The following is a 20034-nucleotide window of genomic DNA, read 5'->3' as shown; positions in this document are numbered from 1 at the left end:
ACAGATTAAAGGCTCAAGGTTTAGGTAAGTTCACAAGGTGTGTAAATAATAAGGTAAACTTTAAATCCACATCTGAACTTAAATTGTTTACCTTTAGACAACACTGCCTCAAGTTCATGTGGAAACAGGCTAAAAGTTTTATCCTATGAAGTATGCAGTTATAGATCCTAAATACTAATCAAAGGATGGAATTAATCCCATCACAGGAATCAGTGGCTCCAGAACAGCACCCACGTGTTACAAATGTATTTGTTTTCCTTACATCAGAGTAAACCTGAATGGGCAATCAATCTTAAGTTATAACTGAGGTACAGAGGGGTATTTTATCTAGAGAAAAACACAAGACCAGGTTTATTTCATACAATGTTATTCACACATTTTTCATTTTCTGATTTATACATAATATACAAAGAAGTGAACATTATTTCATATGAACCAATAAGAGCCAGGACTTAGACAAACTGGTCCAGAAACAATCCCTATCAAAAGGAGACACTCAAGAGTAAAGCCTAGGTAGTTTTGCCCAATTGTTTTATTCTGAAATGTGATTTTCAGATTTTACCAAAATTTCATGCCAACTTACTAAAAGGTAAAAATTGGGGTGGGCACCCAAAATGGCAGACTGTAAAATTTCTACAAGAACAGGTATTTTTGTAGAGCAGGCCTGAAAGTATTGGGAAGATTGGGTTGTCAGCACTAGGACAAATGGGAATACCAGAACCCCAAGAAGAGGGTTTAGTTTCTCAATGTAATATTCTCTACTTGTCATTTTTTAAAATTGCAGAGAGAATGCCTGTGCCAACAGAGGGCAAGGATGAAGGAAAACTAGGAATTCAACTGTACAAAGACAGGAAAACCATTACCCATCTCCAACATGACAGCTTTGATCCTGAAACCACGGGCTGATGCTGAGAACAAAAGTTCGACACGGGCCAAAATACTCTGAGGTTGGTAAAGTAGGAAAAAGTGAGAGAGCGGCTTTGTGTGGGTTTAAAAAAAATGAAACAAACACACACAAGGTGTTGCTGCAGTGACTGGGACATGCTGATGACCCAGTGTGACTATGAGAAGGAACGGTGACAAGTGTTTGGATTTAATGGTCTCACCAAGGAATGTTGGGTTAGAAAAGTAAAATAACTAAACACCAAACATGAAAAAGTATGCCTGGCATCCCCAAATTTTATGCCATTATTTTTAGGTTCATAATATGAACAACTAAGTGATAAAACCTTTAGATCCCCTTGCTTTTCTTCTGCAGATCTCTAGTAAAAAAAGATCTCTTCCATATTCAGCTGACAGATAGCATGTTCATTTTAGTTTTCAGCACTAAACATAAGTGGGTCAACATAAATGTTTATACAAAATACTGACTTCAACAAAATACAAAGCACTTTATCTTTCAGAAACTGAATATACACAGCAAGTTTTTTTCCAAAATATTTTCATAGGCAAAGGATTAAAAACGATTTTAATTATACACATATGGTCACAATTTTGCCTTAAAAAGATTGTTGGGAAATGTACATAAGGCCGCTTGTAAATGTACATCGTGTTACTGTTATGTCTTATGTCCAGAGGAAAAAATGTTATCATACAGATTTGCTCTTACTTGGGAGTAGGCTATTCAAAAATACAGTACTCTTCTGTACAAAGAAAAAAGTCACATCACATTTAATAAGATGAAAAAAAGCATTGGCCTCCATGGTAACCAAATATCTCAGTCCAATACTTTCTATTATGCACAATACCCTGACTTCAATTGAAAGTGATCCAAATTCTAGCATGTCCATATTAACAGTCAACAACTATGTTATAAAACAAAATGATCTCACAATAATAAAAAGAAAGCTGGTTCATACTTCTGAAACCATATAAAGATAAAAAATTTTTAAAAAATCACTCTCGATTTGGAGAAATAAATTTACATTATACAACACTATATTGCCAGGTCAAAGAGGGCAGGGACGTAAATGTACACTAAAATGCAAATGTATCCCAAAGAGATAAAACAAATTCCATTTACAGCATGAAGGTTTACAAATGTACACCTGTACAACCAAGGAAAGCATCACTACTAAATTAGCAAGGCTTTTATAATAAACATTGAAACAAGATTTCCTTTCAAAGTGTAAACTTACATCTATTACTACACACACAATGCATATATTTATAGAAAGCAAAAAGAGCTATCTGAATATGTAATCATGCTTAAATGCTGAGCTATCAAATTCACTTTTCAGTGGCCCCTTTTCATCTCTATCTGGTTCCTACTTTCTGCCTCTATGAAAAAGCAAAATAAAGCTCAACACTTCCTCAACATGTCTGTAATTCTATAAGCAAAACAAAATACAAATTTCCACTCTTTCTCATTGCAAACCAAACTGAAAAGTTAATAAGTGACTTAACTTTTCATTTAGTGCACTTAATTGGAAGTGTCACCATGATTTTGTATTTAACTCTTACAACAATTACATATGTAAGTATATACAATATTTCTGTACATTGCCAGAGACATTTTAGGGCAGTAATTGTATTAAAACCACATCTACTGTAAATAATGTTAGGTTCTTTTCATCTCAAACCACTTTATTCTTGTCTGCTTGCTCGTTATTTGCATGATAGTTTGTGAATTATCAAAATACAACTTAACTCTTTTTAAAATATTAATAATATTTATGCAGTTGATTGTTAATCTGTTATAAAAGGTTTCACGCAAAGGAAAAAAATAAGGACTATAATTCTATATACATCTCTATAAACCTGTTGTGCTATGGGGTTGTAGACCTACCAGACTGTGAGCCAGTTTATTAAAAGAATACTGTACTTTTTCCTTTAAAAACTATTTTTGTGACTTTACAAGGTAAAAATTTACAAAATATGTGACAGCTTTTTATTTTTGATACAGTTACATCATATACAGGCATTCTGTGCTTTGCCAGCAATCCAATCTGATAGGTCTCCACTCAGGGCTGAATATAATTTATAATTCATCCCCCACCCCCCAAATATACACAAGAACCTTAAAAAATTTACAAATGGATGAATAAAGTCAATAAATAGTTTTGCTTTAAAAAAAAATTGAAGATTCATAGTTGAGTTGTGTTTTGATAATTCACACACAAAAAAATTCTTTTCACATGGTTAAATTATCTTCTTTCTCTTGCTCTTGTAATTTACAGCATTCCATTTGGTGGTCCTCCAATAGGTCCTAGGTCCGGGCTATTCTTCAAATAATACTTTTCCAACTTGGCCAGTATATGCTTCCCGTATGTGTATTTGCGCAAAGTAGTAATGTGAGGTCGAATCTGAAAAACAAATAATCTGCTTTGAAAATCTAAGTCATTTTAGTTTCTGATTTCTTAAAAAAGCACCCCCAATTCTGGGTAATTTAGAGGAATAACTGCAATTTAAAAAAATTTAAATCCAAAGAATGCTACTTTTTGCAAAAGCAGTTGTGATCCGCTCAATCCCTCCAAACATCTGTTCTCGAAATTGTTCAATGAATAAAACACTACATCTAACTATGTCACGTGGAAACAGGCAGAGGCCCCAAACATAGCAAGAAAGTTACCCAGTAATTCCACATCCAGGAATTTATTCCACCAAAAAAATTACGAAAAGACTTCTGCACAAAGCACTACTTATAACAATTAAACAATTAGGGACGATCCAAATATAATAAATATGATACCAGTTAAATAACTAACGTAGCTGTTAAAAATAAGATTGCAATTTTTTACATTCATTAGTTTACAGCAGAAACACTGAATTAAAAGATAGGTAGACACTCAGAGGCCAGTACTTTGGGAGGGTAAGGTGGGAGGATCACCTGAGCCCAGGAGTTTGAGACCAGACTGGGCAACATAGCGAGACCCCATCTCTACAAAATATAAACAAAACTATAAGCATGCATGCCTGTCGTCTCAGCTACTTAGGAGACTAAAGTGGGAAGATGGCTTGAGCCAGGAGGTTGAGGCTACAGTTAGCCGAGATCACACCACTGCACTCCAACCTGTGCAACAGACACCCTGTCTTGAAAGAAAAAGAAAGGAAAACTTACATCAAGTTGAATGAATTTTAAAAATCAGAAGGCCAAAACACTTTTATAGATGGAAGGAATCCTAAGATATCATTTTTCTCTCTATATGAGGAGAGGACCAAAGGGGTTATGTAATTTGTTCCACGTTTTGTAAATGAATACATCCAGATCAAGAGTATTCAAAATAAGTGTTTTTTTCAGTGTTCTTTCTTTTAGTTTTCTTTATAAGTTTTCCTGCTGCAATTACTAATTTCTTAAAGAATTATTAGATTCTAGGAGGAGGATACAGAGAGGAAACAGCTTAAAGGGAATTTTATGAGTTAGTACTACCTCCCCAAAACATAAACACAAAATTCTACTTAGAAAAATGTATTAGGTTAAAATCAATGTTCAACCCATGTATTATGGTAAATTAAACGTAGTCCGCCATCTGCATGGCAACTATGTGGATTCAACCACTGATCAAAAATACTTTTAAAAATGACAAAGTTTGTATTAAACAGGTTTTTTACTTATCATTACAGTATGACTATTTACATAGCACTTACATTGTATTAGGTATCATAAGTAATCTTGAGATGAGTATATGGGAGGATATGTTTAGGTTATATGCAAATACTATACGCCATTTTATATAAGGGACTTGAGCATCCGTGAATTTTGGCACAGGAGTGGGTGGGTCCTGCAACCAATCCCCCAGTTACTGAGGGGCAACTGTACAGTTAAATAAGATGAAGGCAAAAAGAACAATGTAAAACATAGGTAACAGATGAGAAATGAATATGATTCCATTTCTTTTGAATGACTGATTTATTTTTTGAGACAGGGTATTGCTCTGTTGCCCAGACTGGAGTGCACTGGCATGAACACAGCCCACTGTAGCCTCAACCTCTGGGACTCGGGCGATCCTCCCATCTCAGCTGCCTGAGTAGCTGGGACCACAGGCATGTATCGTCATACCCAGCTAATTTTTAAATTTTTTGTAGAGATGGGGGTCTATGTTGACCAGACTGGTCTTGAACTCCTGGGCTCAAGTGGTCTCCCACCACAGCCTCCCAAGTGTAGCTGGGACTAAAGGGTTGCACCATGATGCTTGTCTGTTTTTTTTTTTTTTTGTAGAGGCAGGGTCTTGCCACATTGCTCAGGCTGGTCTCGAACTCCTGGGCTCAAGTGATCTTGTCACCTCAGCCTCCCAGTCTGCTGGAATTATAGGCAAAAGCCACCGTGCCTGGCCGTGATAACCTTAAGAACAAAAATGGAAAGCATACCAATATATCTGCCAAAGGATATCCATCAATTTTAATTTTTCCTCCAGTTATAACATACAGGAAGAAATGAAAGCCCAAGGAGGTTAAATGTGTAGCCTAAACACAAAGACAAACAGTTATCTGAGTGTTATATGCTGTATTACCTTGTGCATGATTATCTTTCTCTGAGCAGGTTCAGCCATATCAATCATCTTTTGAACCACGTAATTCGCATACTGGTCCTTCATCATGGTGTATAAGGCACTGTGAGGACCATCGTTCTGGCAGCAAACCTCGTCAATCAGTAAAGCTCTCTCAGCACGGGAGGCATGAGTAACGCACTTTTCTACTACATTGCTAAAAATTAAAGCAGATAAACAAAGCTTTGTTATTTTTTTCTTCACAGCAATATTTCCTTGACTTTTGAAAGAATTTTCTCCAATGAACAATAAAACAGAAGTCAGGATGGGATTCTCTTGTCTTATGATTACTTTTATTTTATTTTTTTTTTGAGACAGGGTCTTGTTCTGTCACCCAGACTGGAGTGCAGTGACGCTATCACTGCTCGCTGCAGCCTTGACCTCCCTTGCTGAAGTGATTCTCCCACCTCAGCTTCCCTCATAGCTGAGACTACAGGCATGCGCCACCATGCCTGGATAATTTTTTGTAGAGAAAGGATCTCCCTCTATGTTGTCCAGGCTGATCTCGAATTCCTGGGCTCAACTGATCCTCCTGCCTTGATCTCCCAAACTGCTGGCTGAGATTACACGTGTGAGACACTGTACCCAGCCAATTACTTTTATAACAGAAATTGGTATCATGGAACAACCTACATCATTTTGACATCCACAAGTTTGGTTACAGGTCTCTTAAAATTGTACTTCAAAAAAAGAAAACCAAATCATTAAAGCTGTGAGGCTTTCAAGAACATGTACTAAATAAATCTGCATTTCCAGTGTCGGGAAAAATTATTTTCCAAATACAGATTTCATAAATGAACATATGTGGGCAAAGCAAATTTGTTATGTAGATTTTAAAAAAACAAAAGCAATGTTCTGTAGGTGCATTTCAATGATACCAAAAAAAAAAAAAGACTATAGTTTAATGCTACATTCTACACGTATTTCTGTGATAACTAATAAAAGTCAATGAGTTGAAAGAATTGACCCCTGAAATTACAAAGTATTGCAATACCTGGCAAATTTGTGTTGACTCAGGGCTAAAACCTTTCCTCTGATTTCGGAAACAATTTTGCTCTTGTCTTCAGGTCGACCGTGTTCCAGTACATGCTGAATAACGTAATTGCCATACTGATCCTAAGACAGATATTTAAAAATTACTTTCCCTAAGTCATTCCTTAAGAATGATATTCTTTACAGACATGTTAATCATTTCGTCTAAAAATCCAGTAGTGTAGTTAGGAGAACACAACAGGCTTTTGTCTCACTCTTTCTATAGTGTGTTTAATAACAAATTGTATTTCTTTTAAAAATTAAAACAATTTCCAAAAATATATAAACATGTCAAATTATTAGGGAATTTATACCTGTACCAACTGCTCTGTATGTTGGTGGAGTTCTTCTAAGATAGGTAAGGTCTGTTCTGCAGTGCAATGCTCTAGGATGCGCTGAATTACTCTGCAGCCATAAGGATGAGTTGAAAGCACAAATACCTGAGGACAATTAGATGAATTAAAATTTGTATTCTCTGACATTTTTGAACAGTTCTATGAAGCAGACTGGTTTTTTTTGTTTTTGTTTTTTTTTTGACAACACCTAAAAGCAGTTTAAAATAGAAGGGTGATGAACTCACATTTAACATGACTACCACCGTGTTAACAAAGACTGGAGAGTGGGGACAGGGAGCACTCCATTTAGGAGCTGAAAATGTTTGATCAAAAGGAATCTAACCAGAACTTTACCTGAACCTGAGGTTACGTAACAATGGGAATGAATGGGTGAAAAGAGAAAGGGTAGTTCAGCATTAAGAAATATTAATTACTACGTATTAGTTACAAATTGCTATGTGTTTTCTGTCTTATTATACAGTCTTACGTCTTTCTCCAAACCTCCTTCCCTTCTCTGAGTAAACCTGAAAACATCGTTGCGTATAAATAAAAAATAATTCTAACAGTGATTACCTTTACTTCTTAAAGTAATGTGATTAAACTATTTCTGTTTTGCAGCTTCAGAAAAATGAAGCTATCTACTGACTATGAAAGAGGAAGAAATTAATGTACATTTACTGTTTCGTATCCTATTTTTGTATATAAGTGCTGGGTATTAACTAGTGACTTATGAAAAACATGCTGATACTCAAAATTCTAAAATAATGCCCTGCTAACAAATTATAGGCCAAAACTCAAACATACTTGTCCCTTGAAAGCATCAATGATGAACTGCAGTGACTGTGGCTGAACACATTCGATACATTTTTGTACAACATGGTTTCCATTCTGATCTTTCACACATTTGAGCACATGACCATCCAGCTCCTTTACCATTTCACTCTGCAAAAGACAGGATGTCATTTAAATTATTACCTCAAACGAGAAAATACTAGCATATTTTACCTCAGTATTAAAAATTAAAAATATTAAAAATCTCAGTATATGTATCTCAGTATTAAAAATACTGAGATAGGAACAAAAATATATTCAAAAATATTATTTCCTGTTTGTCAAGGGTTTAAATTTTTTTCTCTTGTAGTATAATTAGCAGAAACCATTGAAAAGTGAAAATTACTAAAACATACTGCAGGATTATAAATGTAAATGATGCATGTTGAAACAACGTAGTGATGCTGAACTTGCTGTATTTAAACTGTCTTCACCGTGTAAATCGTCCGCTAATATTTATTGGGCGGTAACTAACATGACTAATTCAGAATTCTACACTTTTGCCTTACTTAGTACCACCTCCACCACCAAAGGAATTATTTTTAATGGCTGAGTGAGTTTATCAAGTACATAGAAAAGGCTAAGAAGTTGATGACTACTTATGGGCTATGTGATTTTTACATATTAACTCAATAATTCCCTAAGGGAAGAATTAATGTCAGATATCTTTGTTCTTTGATAAAATGCTCTTATAATAAAGTGCTTATAGCCAGGTGCGATGGCTCACACCTGTAATCCCAGCACTTTGAGAGCCTGAGGCTGGTGGATCACCTGAGCTCAGGAGTTTGAGACCAGCCCCGGCGACATGGCTCCGGTTACTACCAAAAATACAAAAAACTAGCCAGACGTGGTGGCGCATGTCTGTAATCCCAGCTACTTGGGAGGCTGAGGCAGGAGAATCACTTGAACCTGGGAGGTGGAGGTTGCAGTAAGCCGAGATTGCGCCACTGCATTCCAGCCTGGGCGACACAGCAAGACTCTGTCTCAAAAAAAAAAAAAAAAAAAAAAGGAATCCAAACAATACTGTTATTCATTAACTGTTTCAACAAAGACTTACTGCTAATGCTTTTATTTTTAAATATCAAAGACATTTAAAAAATATCTATACCAGTTAGAAACTTGTCACAGAGAAGTTTCTAAGCTTTTAAATAATTCAATGTGTTTATATTTCTCCATTGTGACATATCTTAAAATTACTGTAAAACACAGAATTTCCTCTGGAGAAATAATAGTATTTTCTCACAGATTTTAATGCAGTGATGAATATATACACATATATAGCCATCCATCCGTATATTAGTATTTATTGAAATTTTCTTTTATTGTATGAGTCAAAGACAATCTCTTTCCAAACTTAAACTACCATTACCTTTTAAGAAATAATTATTTCCTTCAGTCTTATGCTTTCACTGTAATATATAAAGTAGCCATGTAGTCAGAAAACAGTATTGACTTGGGGCCATTAATTTCTTATTAAAAGTCTGTTTAATCTTATATACAATAACCCCACTAATTAGTGTTGCTTCACAGTGTATTTTAAAAATCTGGTGGATCAGCATTTTTAAATTCATCCCCCTACTCTCAATATTCTTGTCTATTTCAAATGATTTTAAGCATTATTTTGATCAATAATTCCTTTATTAATGAGATATTTAGACTTTCCATCCAATAACACAGAATATTTCTCATTTAATTTATGTGTTCTTGTTTTTCTAAAAAAATTATAAATTTTTCAAGAGAATTCTTAAGTTACTTTTCTGCTGGGCTATATATTTAAAAAAACATTTTCATATATGTAAATAAAACTGACATATAGTAATGCTATTGGTTCCAAAAATTTTCTTCTTATAACAGAAACATTAGACACCATCAAAATAAACACTGGAAAATAGTAACATGCATTCTCACACTGCAGAAAATCAAGTAAGCAAGTAGTAATAAAAACACTCATCATTTAACATTCTGCTTGCCACATAGGTGCTAAAATATCTTCATTTAGAAATTATCTACTTTGTGACTTCTAATTAGTAGCCTGCTATTTAGGACACAGTAACAACATTTTAGTCTAGTTGTGGAAATATTTAAGTCTTTTCACTTCAAGATTATTGTAAGATTAAAAACGTAATAATTTAAAAATTGAATAAAATAATACAAAAATTTTGTCTTAACTTACAATTACCTGCTGGTCAGAAGAAATAGATTCTAATGCTTTCTGAATAACACGGCAGCCATACATCTGCAAGGCTAAGGGTAGAACATGACCACGAATACGAGTAGCCAGGGCTAATTTTTGATCCAGACTCCCAAACTGACAGAAAAGATATAACATTAATAACAAGTGACCTTAATATTGCTTTGTTGAACTTGAGTAAGGCAGTGTTTGCAGTCTATTCATTCTATCAGTAATTATGTAGGGCAGGGGCTTTAAGGTAGAAGCTAATTAAGACAGACTGGGAGATGTTTGCAATAATAATTTTATTAGTTCTTTGGGTTAAGTCTTACTAACATTTCCTTGTTACTAATATGTTAACTACCTTTTAAAGAAACTCTTTTAAAGTGAACATCTTTACAAAACCCTTCATCTTTAATATATAACTTTCTTAGCCATACGTTGACCACCAAAACTCTCACCCAGATAATCATCAAACTACATTCTGATATGATTGTTAAAGTCATTAAGCTATAACACAGATGCTTATGAATTTAAAAATTGGCTAAACTGTAAAACAACACACATCTATAAATCCAAAGACTATAGTGTTATTCATTAACTACTTCACCAAAGATTGACTACCAATGCTTTATATTTTCAAATATGAATCAGGATTAACAGCAAATTTTCATTTAAAGTGGTTCATGTTAAAATTTTTTTTGTGACAACTTGTCATTTGAACCATTTTTAGCTAGGTGATTGAGTAGCATTAATTATATTCACACTGTTGTGCAACCACCATCACTATTTGTTTCCAAATCTTTTCCGTGGCCTCAAACACAAATGCTGTATCCATTAAACGGTAACTTTCTAAACCCTTCTTCCTCTAGGCCCAGTAAGCCCTCATCTACTTTATGCCACTATTAGTTATTCTAGACATTTCAAACTGGTAGATCACTATCAATGTTTGTCCTTTTGTGTGTGGCTTATTTCACTTAAGTTAGTATTGTCAAGGTCCATCCATGTTGTAGTATGTATCAGAACGTCATTCCTTTTTATGGCTGAATAATACTCTATAATGTACACATATACCACTTATATTTATTCATCTGTTGACGGACACTTGGGCTGTTTCCGCCTTTTGGCTATTGTGAATAATGATGCAATGTATACTGGTGTTCAAGTTCCTGCTTTCAATTCATTTGCTTTCAACTGTACCCCTAGGAGTACAATTGCTGGATTGTGTGGTGATTCAATATTTAATTTTGAGAAACTGCCAAACTGTTTTCCATAGCAGCTACACCATTTTACATTTCCACCAGCAATTTATGAGGGCTCTAATTTCTCCATATCCTCGTCCACGTTTGTTATTTTCTGATTTTATGTTTTTCAATTGCAGCCATCTTAGTAGGTATAAAATGGTATCTCATTGTGAGATTGATCTGCATTTCCCTGATTAGTAAGGATGATGAGCATCTTTTCATGGCCTATTTGGCCTTTTGTATTATTCTACATAGAGAAATGTCTATGCAAGTCCTTTGTCCATTTGTCATTTGGGTTGTCTTTTTGTTGTTGACTTTTTAGGAGTTCATTATAATATATCCTGGATAAAATGTTTACCACATATATAATTTGTAAATATCTTATCCCTGACTTCTCTTTTTTTATATGAAAATGACTTTACCCAACTTTCAGAGCTTTTCTTAGCATCAAGTGTACAACAGCTGGATGGGTGGATATACAAATATGCATGAATCCTTACCTCAAAAAACTTCTGTATAACATAGTTGCCAAAAACATCAGTCATTAATTGATAGGCTGCTTGCAGAATTTCATTAAATACCATCTGTCGCTCAGCTGGAGTAGCTCTCTCTAGCTTTTGCTGTATGAATCTACATAGGGAACATTTTTAATATGACAATATGTTTTTTAATACACTTGAGTATTACACCCTACCCTTCCACATATATGCACTGCAAGTTATTTCCAGAAATATTAACATACTTTATATAGTAGACAGCTAATTTACAGCAAAAAGGACAAAAGTTATATAGCATTTCTTTATAATACCTTATCTAAAGATAGAGTGACAAAAAACTGGATATACAGATGTTTAATCTTTCTTAGGTTGGTTTGGTTACATTATAATCAATAAGAAAATTATGTAAATTTTGCTGCTTATTCATTTATTTTTCATAATATACAATGTATTACTAAACATCTAACTTTTAGAACATAATAAAGGAAACCCTTAGAAGTAAAATTCATCCAACATGAATGAATTCCTAACCAAGATAGCCATTCTGGGTGACACAAGGCTCATTTGTTACTCTGAAGGAACTGCCAACTACAGTCATATATTGCTTAACCACATTTCAATTGACAATGAGCCACATATACAATGGTGGTCCCATAAGATTATAATGGAGATAAATTCCTATTGGGTAGGAACTGTCATAACATCATAGTGCAATACGTCACTCGGGTGTTCATGATGACATAAACCTACTGCACTGTCAGTTTATAAAAGTATAGTATGGCCGGGTGCAGCGGCTCACACATGTAATCTCAGCACTCTGGGAGGTTGAGGTGGGTGGATCACTTGAGGTCAGAAGTTCGAGACCAGCCTGGCCAACATGGTGAAACCCCGTCTCTACCAAAAATATAAAAATTAGTTGGGCACGGTGGCAGACGCCTGTAAGCCCAGCTACTCAGGAGGCTAAGGCAGGAGAATCACTTGAACCCAGGAGGCAGAGGTTGCAGTGAGCCGAGATCATGCCATTGCACTCCAGCCTAAGCGACAGAGTGAGACTCTGTCTCCAAAAAAAAAAAAAAAAAAAAAAAAAAAAAGTTGATAATAAACAACCGAGTTACTGGTTTGTGTATTTAGTATACTTTTTATTGTTAGAGTGTATTCCACTTGTTTAAAAAAAAAAAAAAAAAAAAAAGGTAAAACACCCTCAGGTAGATTTCAGAAGGTATTCCAGAAAAAGGCACTGTTATCATAGGAGAGGACAGCTCCATAGGTGTTGCTGCTAAAGATCTCCTAGTGGAAGAAGACATGGAGTTAGAAGAGAGTGATACTGATGAATTTGTGTCTTAGTTCTTAACAAAAAGTTTAAAAAATCTGTAAACAGAAAAAGTCTCATAGAATAAGCATATAAAGGAAGTATTTTTGTACAGCTGTACAAATGTGTTTCTGTTCTAAGCTAAGTGTTACTACAAGAGACAGTAAGTTAAAAACAATTAAAAAGCTCAAATGTTATAGTAAACTCAGCCTGGGCAACATAGTGAGACCCTGAATCTACAAAAATATTTTAAGTAATTAGCCAGGTGTGATGGTGCGTGTCTGTAGTTCCAGCTAGTCGGGAGGCTTAGCTGGGAGGATTGCTTGAGCCCAGGAGGTTGAGGTTGCAGTGAGTGATGATTGTGCTACTGTATTCCAGCCTGGGTAACAGAGTAAGACACTGTCTCAAAGGGGGGAGAAGTTACATTAAGGTTAATTTAAAAAAGTTTTAAATAAATTCAGTGTAGTTGAAGTGTACAGTGTTTACAAAGTCTAGAGGAATGTACAGTAATGTCCTATGCCTTCGCATATACTCACAACTCACTCACTCACTCACTCACCCGGAGCAACTTCCAGTCCTGCAAGTTCCATTCACGGTAAGTCCCCTACACAGGCATATGATTTTTTAATCTTTTATACTATAGTTTTACTGTATCTTTTCTATTGTTTATTATGCATAGGTATACAAATACCATTGTTACAAATGCCTACAGTATTCAGTACAGTGACATGCTGTACAGATTTGCAGCCTAGGCGCAATATACAGAGTAGGTGTGTAGTAGGCTATGCCATCTAGGTTTGTACAGGTACACTCTTTAATGTTCACACAACAACGTATTTTCTAGAATGTATCCCCATCATTAAGTGATGCATGACTATATAGGGAGACAAAATTTGTTCACCATCTAATCTAAAATGACTTAAAAACTTGAGGTTTACCTTAAAGCTATAAAGAGAGAAAATATCTTAAACTTATTAAATGTGTTACAATTCTATTTTCCTTTCTAAGCTATCTTGACTATGTTAATTCAGATGTATCTCTCATGTATTACATTTGTTTTAATGTAAAAAGGCACCAAATTTTCCTGTAACAAATGTGAAATGTTTCAATCTAAACCAAGTCACACTGAATACCAACCTATAATGCAACACAAAGGCATTTAACATTGTTTGCTTTATTTTTTAAACACACCATGAGGGTCACTTAAGCCCACAAATGTAATACAGAGCTGATGTAATCAAAATAACCCAATGGACGGGGGGGGGCCCTGCTATATTCTCATCATAACAATATTCTCACTGTAAAAAACTAGAAAACTATAAAAAATTAAAACCTGTATTTTTACAATTTATCCTAACATGAAAGAAAAAATATATAATCTGTATTAATTTTAGCTCTTAAAACCTTCCAACTTTAATGCAGACTAAAGTTCAGGAAAATTTAAGCTTTTAAAAGGCAGCAATTTCCAAAGCAAAAATGAAGTGAGAAATGTCATAATCACCTACCTAGAACCATGCTGGTCTTGAGAAAACTCAACTATATGTCCAATCAAGTCTCTAAGTTGAAGGTTTGGGAAGCGGTTGTTTCTGAAATCTTCCAATAATCTACTGCGGCCAGAAGGCATAATATCAGACCTATTATACCGAAGCCGGGAAGGAGGAAAGAGCTGGCTGCTGGAGCTAAATAGACTGGAAGTGCTTGAAGCACTTCGATATTTTGCTTCTGCTCCAGGTGCTGCAGAGATATATCGACCACTACCATTTGTCAGTCCTCCTACAACAAAGCAGCTATGGTCAGCAAGTATTTTTGACAAAGTTATTCCTCAAATAAAATTTACTTTAGCTACAAATTCAGTCAATAAAGAAATATTTCCCCCCACTAATTCCTACTTGTTATGACAGAAAATTAAAATTGGGAGGGGAAAATCTCACCCATATACCTCATGTATGTGGCTATATGATAAAGAGACTAGAAAACATGAGAAAAATAAGTGTGTATTTATTCTTCAGCAGCTTAGTTTAAAACTTAATTATATGATCTAGTGTCATATGCACTCTTATCAATGCCAGAACACTGAAACTACCAACAAAATTTTCAGTTACATTAACAAGCAAGTTTAAATTGCTAGCAAACTTACATTTTAAGCCACTGAAATAGACTGAAATTCATTCGCATTACTAACACAGTAACATTGAGTGTTAAATCTGTAGTTTTTGCATTCAGTCATATATACTTCTATGTAAAGATAAATCAATTCTTAAACCACTGATGGTATGAACTTTAAAAAGCCACAATATTAAGTAATAAATCTAAATTACACACTATTTTAAGCTTTTAAAATTTTTATTTAAAATATCTGACATAAGGTCGGGTGTGGTGGCTCATGCCTGTAATCCCAGCACTTTGGAAAGTCAAGGAGGGCGGATCACGAGGTCAGGAGTTCAAGACCAGCCTGGCCAATGTGGTGAAGCCCTGTCTCTACTAAAAATACAAAAATTAGCCAGGTGTGGTGGCGGGCACCTGTAATCCCAGCTACTCGGGAGGCTGAGGCAGGAGAATCGCTTGGGGAGGCGGAGGTTGCAGTGAACCAAGATCACACTACTGCACTCCAGCCTGGATGACACAGCAACACTCTGTCTCAAAAAAAAAAAAAAAAAAAAAAAAAAAAAAAAAAATATATATATATATATATATATATATATATATGACATAAATCCACTATTTCACAAACAATAATATTTATAAACAGCAGTTATTATTCCTACAGCCTTATCATTTACAACAAATAAAAAACATCTTTAACTTACATTCCATTCCAAGAAAGAAAATCAAAGAGCAGTCAATAGAAATAAAAATAAATACATGCAGGAAATTTTTTAAATTACAATTAACAGTTTAAAAGTACTTGACAGTGTCCTTTTAAAAAAGAAAAATGTATAGATAGTTGTAAAATACACATTAGTAGAGTTCAGAAAAACAAAATCCACTACCAGCATCATGCTATTATTATATGCAAACTCTATGCATAGTAGTAGTATATATACAATCCAGGCCACAGGGTAGAGATGGTCCCAAGGATACACTGTCAGTGCAAAGCTATACGGAGGTATTAAAGGTCGAAAAGAACTACAAGGACAGAGGCCAGTAAAACAGTCAAATCCTGGAGGGTAAATTGGGTTAGAACATTTCTCTTTCACTTTCTGTCCCTACTGTCCTAGCTTTACTTTTTTTCATTGAACTTCCTATTACATAGCATATCATGCATTATTTATTTGAATCCCCAGCCCCATCTCCAATCCAAGAGCCGTAAAATTAAATTAATCTACATGCTAGCTACTTGGTGCCTAGAACAATGTCTAGACCAGCCTGACCAACACGGTGAAACCCCCCCCTACTAAAAATACAAAAAAAAATTAGCTGGGCACGGTGGCGTGCACCTGTAATCCCAGCTACTCAGGAGGCTGAGGCAGTAGAATCGCTTGAACCCAGGATACGGAGGTTGCAGTGAGCAGAGATTGCACCACCGCAGTCCGGCCTGGGCGCCAGAGTGAAACCGTCTCAAAAAAAAAAAAAAAAAAGCGTGTAATTGAACAAGCTATCTTACACACCAAAATCACTAAGATCAAATTCTTGTTTGGTCGAGTTATACATAACTATCTTAGCACCCATGCATGATATTCAAAACGTTCAAGAGTTCAGTGTTTCAATACTGTCTCACTACTGCCAGCCTTTCCACTTCCATTATTTGTTTACATATTTCTAACTGTTCATAACAATAACTGATCACTAGCCCATCTGATTCTTTATAATTGGGTCCTTATCACATCCTGCACAGCCACTGGGTTTTCTCTAGCATCCTTGCCCTTTTTGAAGGGCAGGGGTGCTTTGCTTATCATTTCAATCTGGTTACAAATTTTTTTCTTAATCAGCTGACTTTAAGATTCACCAATCCATTTTTATACACATCGATTGTATTTTTCCTTTCGAAGTCCATTTTGATGATGTCACTTTATGATAAAAACCCACAACATCCTGGTAAGAGTACATGCTCTAAGATCTTCAACCTAGTTTTCAAGTCATTACTCCAAACCTATTTTTCACACAAATTTCTTAGTAGCACCCTAACTGTTCATACCCCCCACCCCACTTACTTGTTACTATTTCTTATCATTACCTCAAACATACCCTTAATGCATTAAAGATTTTTGATACCAAATTCAAAACACATACTCACCCCAGGAAATGAAGAAGCCGGTTTTATTTGGTACCTCCCAAATATCCTGCCAGTAAGCAACAGGAATTTCTCCCATATCTAAGTACTCTTTTATTTATATTCTATCAGCTCCTAACAACAGAACTCCTGTGCACATGGTATACAATATCTGTCTAATAATATTACACTGCCTTGAATTTTAAAAAACCGTAGACATTCAGTTCTAGAAGACTAAGTGTTCTTGTCATATATGAAATTCACAAATTTGGCCAGGTGCGGTGGCTCACGCCTATAATCCCAGCATTTTTGGGAGGCTGAGGCAGGCATATAGCTTGAGGTCAAGAGTTTGAGACCAGCCTGGGCAACACGGCAAAAGCCCATCTCTATAAAAAATACAAAAATTAGCCAGGAGTGGTGGTGTGTGCCTGTAGTCCCAGCTACTTGGGGAGGGTGAGGTTGCAAGCATCGCTTGAGCCTGGGAGGCAGAGGTTGCAGTGAGATGAGATTGTGCCACTGCACTCCAGCCTGGACAAGAGCAAGACCATGTCTCAAAAACGAAACAAACCAAAACAAAACAAAACAACAACCCCCCCCACCAAAAAAAAAGGAAAAGAAAAAAATATTCTCCAGAAACTAATTCACTGAAAGGATGAACTATCACAAATTAATTTCACCCAGGGAAGCATACCTTTTCTCTTACAAGTAAGTGTGTAAAACCCGATTTTTAACATACATTAGACATTTAAAATTTTGTTGTCTAAATATTGAAAGCAGGTCATCTGAAGTACCTGGAGATTGAGAGACATTCTATAAAACAGGCCTATACTCTTTAAAAATGTCAAGGTCATAAAAAACAGAAACAGTTCAAGATTAAAGAAAAGAGCAGTGATGAAAGTAATCTGTGATCCTCAATTTGACAATGGCCCCCCAAATCAATCTCTCTTTCTCTTTCTTATAAAGGTAATCAGTGTGATAAGTAGCAAAGTTTGAATAAAGTTGGCTGCTTTGATGAGTGGTTTATCTGTGTTAATTTCCTGACTTCAGTTAATTGTTGTTATAGGAAAACATATACTTATTGTCAAGAAACATACACTAATGTTACTTTTGAGTAAGGGACATCATGCCTCCAACTTCCTTTTTTTTTTTTTTTTTTTTGAGACAGGGTCTCACTGTCGCCCAGGCTGGAGTGCAGTGATGCAATCTTGGCTCACTGCAATCTCCCCTTCCTGGGTTCAGGCGATTCTCCTGCCTCAGCCTCCTGAGTAGCTGGGATTACAGGTGCGTACCACCATGCCCGGCTAAGTTTTGTATTTTTTTTAGTAGAGATGGGGTTTCACCATGTTGGCTAGGCTGGTCTCAAACTCCTGACCTCAAGTGATCCGCCCGCCTCGGCCTCCAAAAGTGCTGAGATTACAGAGGTGAGCCACCACGCTGGCCCACTTGCAACTTCCTTTCAAAAGTAAACCCACATAGTGTTGTGGATGAGGGGAAGAAGAGAGGGAGAGGGAATCATACAGCCAATGTTATAAAGCGGTAACATCTGGAAAACATGGCTGAAGGGTATAGTTTTGCAATTTTCCCATTAGTCTCAAATTATCCCAGAATTGACTAAAAATAAACACATAAACAGATCATCCATATTCATACTTCTGCTGCTGGTAGTCTAAAAGCAGCTATGTTCTGCACCAAAAGTATTAAAGAGATAAGGTCTTTTCATTTTGTCATTCAGTCCCCACTACCATTCATGACTGTTTAATCACTATCTGCCTAAGAGTGTATACAGGACATGTAGATCAGTACTATAATTTCACAGATGAGGTCACTATGGTCCAATGGTCCAAAAGGTATGGGACATGCAGCTAGTCAGCCAAGACCCTTAGGCCAGAGCTTATCTCATATGACAGTGTGCCAATATTCTGTGCTATTTACATCTTTCATGTTCATTCATGAGAACTTTAATTGGTTCCAGGACCCACACAAGATACCAAAAATCTGTGGAAGCTGAACTCCAGTAGTTTGGCCCTGTGTAACCTATGGATATGAAAGGCAAGACCTCCGTATCTACAAGTTCCACCTTTATCCAAAGATGCAAAATCTGTGGAGATAAGTAAGGCAGGTCCTCCGCGGGGCAGGGGGTGGTGGGGGAGACTGTAAGTGAAACCACCACAAAATAAATAAATCTGTCTAGCCTTCATTTTTCATTATTTTCTACCCTCTGAGATTAGAATGACAGCTACTCAATCTATGAGGCCTGTACATTCTTTTAAGAATACAGATTCCTGACCCTTACTTAAGACATACATAATTACTCCTTCTGGAAAATCTACCTGAAGGATATTCCGATAGAAGAGTATGGGGACTAATTAATTAGAATAAAAATAATTTAATGCTTCATTTCAGATTTTCAACTACTAATTGCAAATAAAAATGAAAGTAAGTATGCCCCATGCAGTGGCTCAGGCCTATAATCCCAGCACTTTGGGAGGTTGAGGTGGGCGGATCACTTGAGGTTAAGAGTTAAGAGTTCAAGACCAGCCCGGCCAACATGGTGAAACCCCGTCTCCACTATATATATGTGTAAAAACATTAGCTGGGTGTGGTGGCGTATGCCAGTATTTCCAGCTACTTGGGAGGCTGAGACAGGAGAATTGCTTGAACCCAGGAGGCGAAGGTTACAGTGAGCAGAGATTGCACCACTGCACTCTAGCTTGGGCAAGAGCAAGACTCTGTCTTAACAAACAAAACAAAACAAACAAACAAAATATACATATGTATGTCATATACATTTAATATAGTTCATGCACACAGGGTGAATGCTGAAATAAAAATATAAAACAGAAGTTACGGAAAGATAGTATTTCTTTCCAGATTAATATATAAATGACGCAAATGTGTGGGGCATTTTCATTTTTTTCCC

General features: G+C 35.8%; 1 protein-coding gene across 31 annotated transcripts in view; it reads right to left on the bottom strand.

Moving 5' to 3' along the window:
* Positions 1-350: 350 nt before the first annotated feature.
* The window catches only part of PUM2 (pumilio RNA binding family member 2), a 104891-nt gene continuing 85207 nt past the window's right edge, over positions 351-20034 (bottom strand). For 19 of the 31 annotated variants that reach the window (XM_063622778.1, XM_055254286.2, XM_055254277.2 and 16 more), the window contains 8 exons: positions 14410-14677; positions 11599-11728; positions 9864-9992; positions 7658-7795; positions 6833-6958; positions 6481-6602; positions 5451-5643; positions 351-3305 (listed from right to left, as the gene is read on the bottom strand). In XM_063622778.1, the coding sequence (XP_063478848.1) occupies positions 3174-3305; positions 5451-5643; positions 6481-6602; positions 6833-6958; positions 7658-7795; positions 9864-9992; positions 11599-11728; positions 14410-14677 (1238 nt within the window). In that variant the 3' untranslated portion in view covers positions 351-3173. Of the gene's footprint in view, positions 3306-5450; positions 5644-6480; positions 6603-6832; positions 6959-7657; positions 7796-9857; positions 9993-11598; positions 11729-14409; positions 14678-20034 lie in introns of all 31 variants that reach the window. The other 12 variants (XM_063622773.1, XM_055254282.2, XM_055254275.2 and 9 more) reach the window with 1 other exon arrangement.

Source organism: Symphalangus syndactylus, chromosome 18 (genome assembly GCF_028878055.3).
Source record: "Symphalangus syndactylus isolate Jambi chromosome 18, NHGRI_mSymSyn1-v2.1_pri, whole genome shotgun sequence".
NCBI lineage: Eukaryota > Metazoa > Chordata > Mammalia > Primates > Hylobatidae > Symphalangus > Symphalangus syndactylus.
This window is presented reverse-complemented; position numbering and strand designations above follow the sequence as displayed.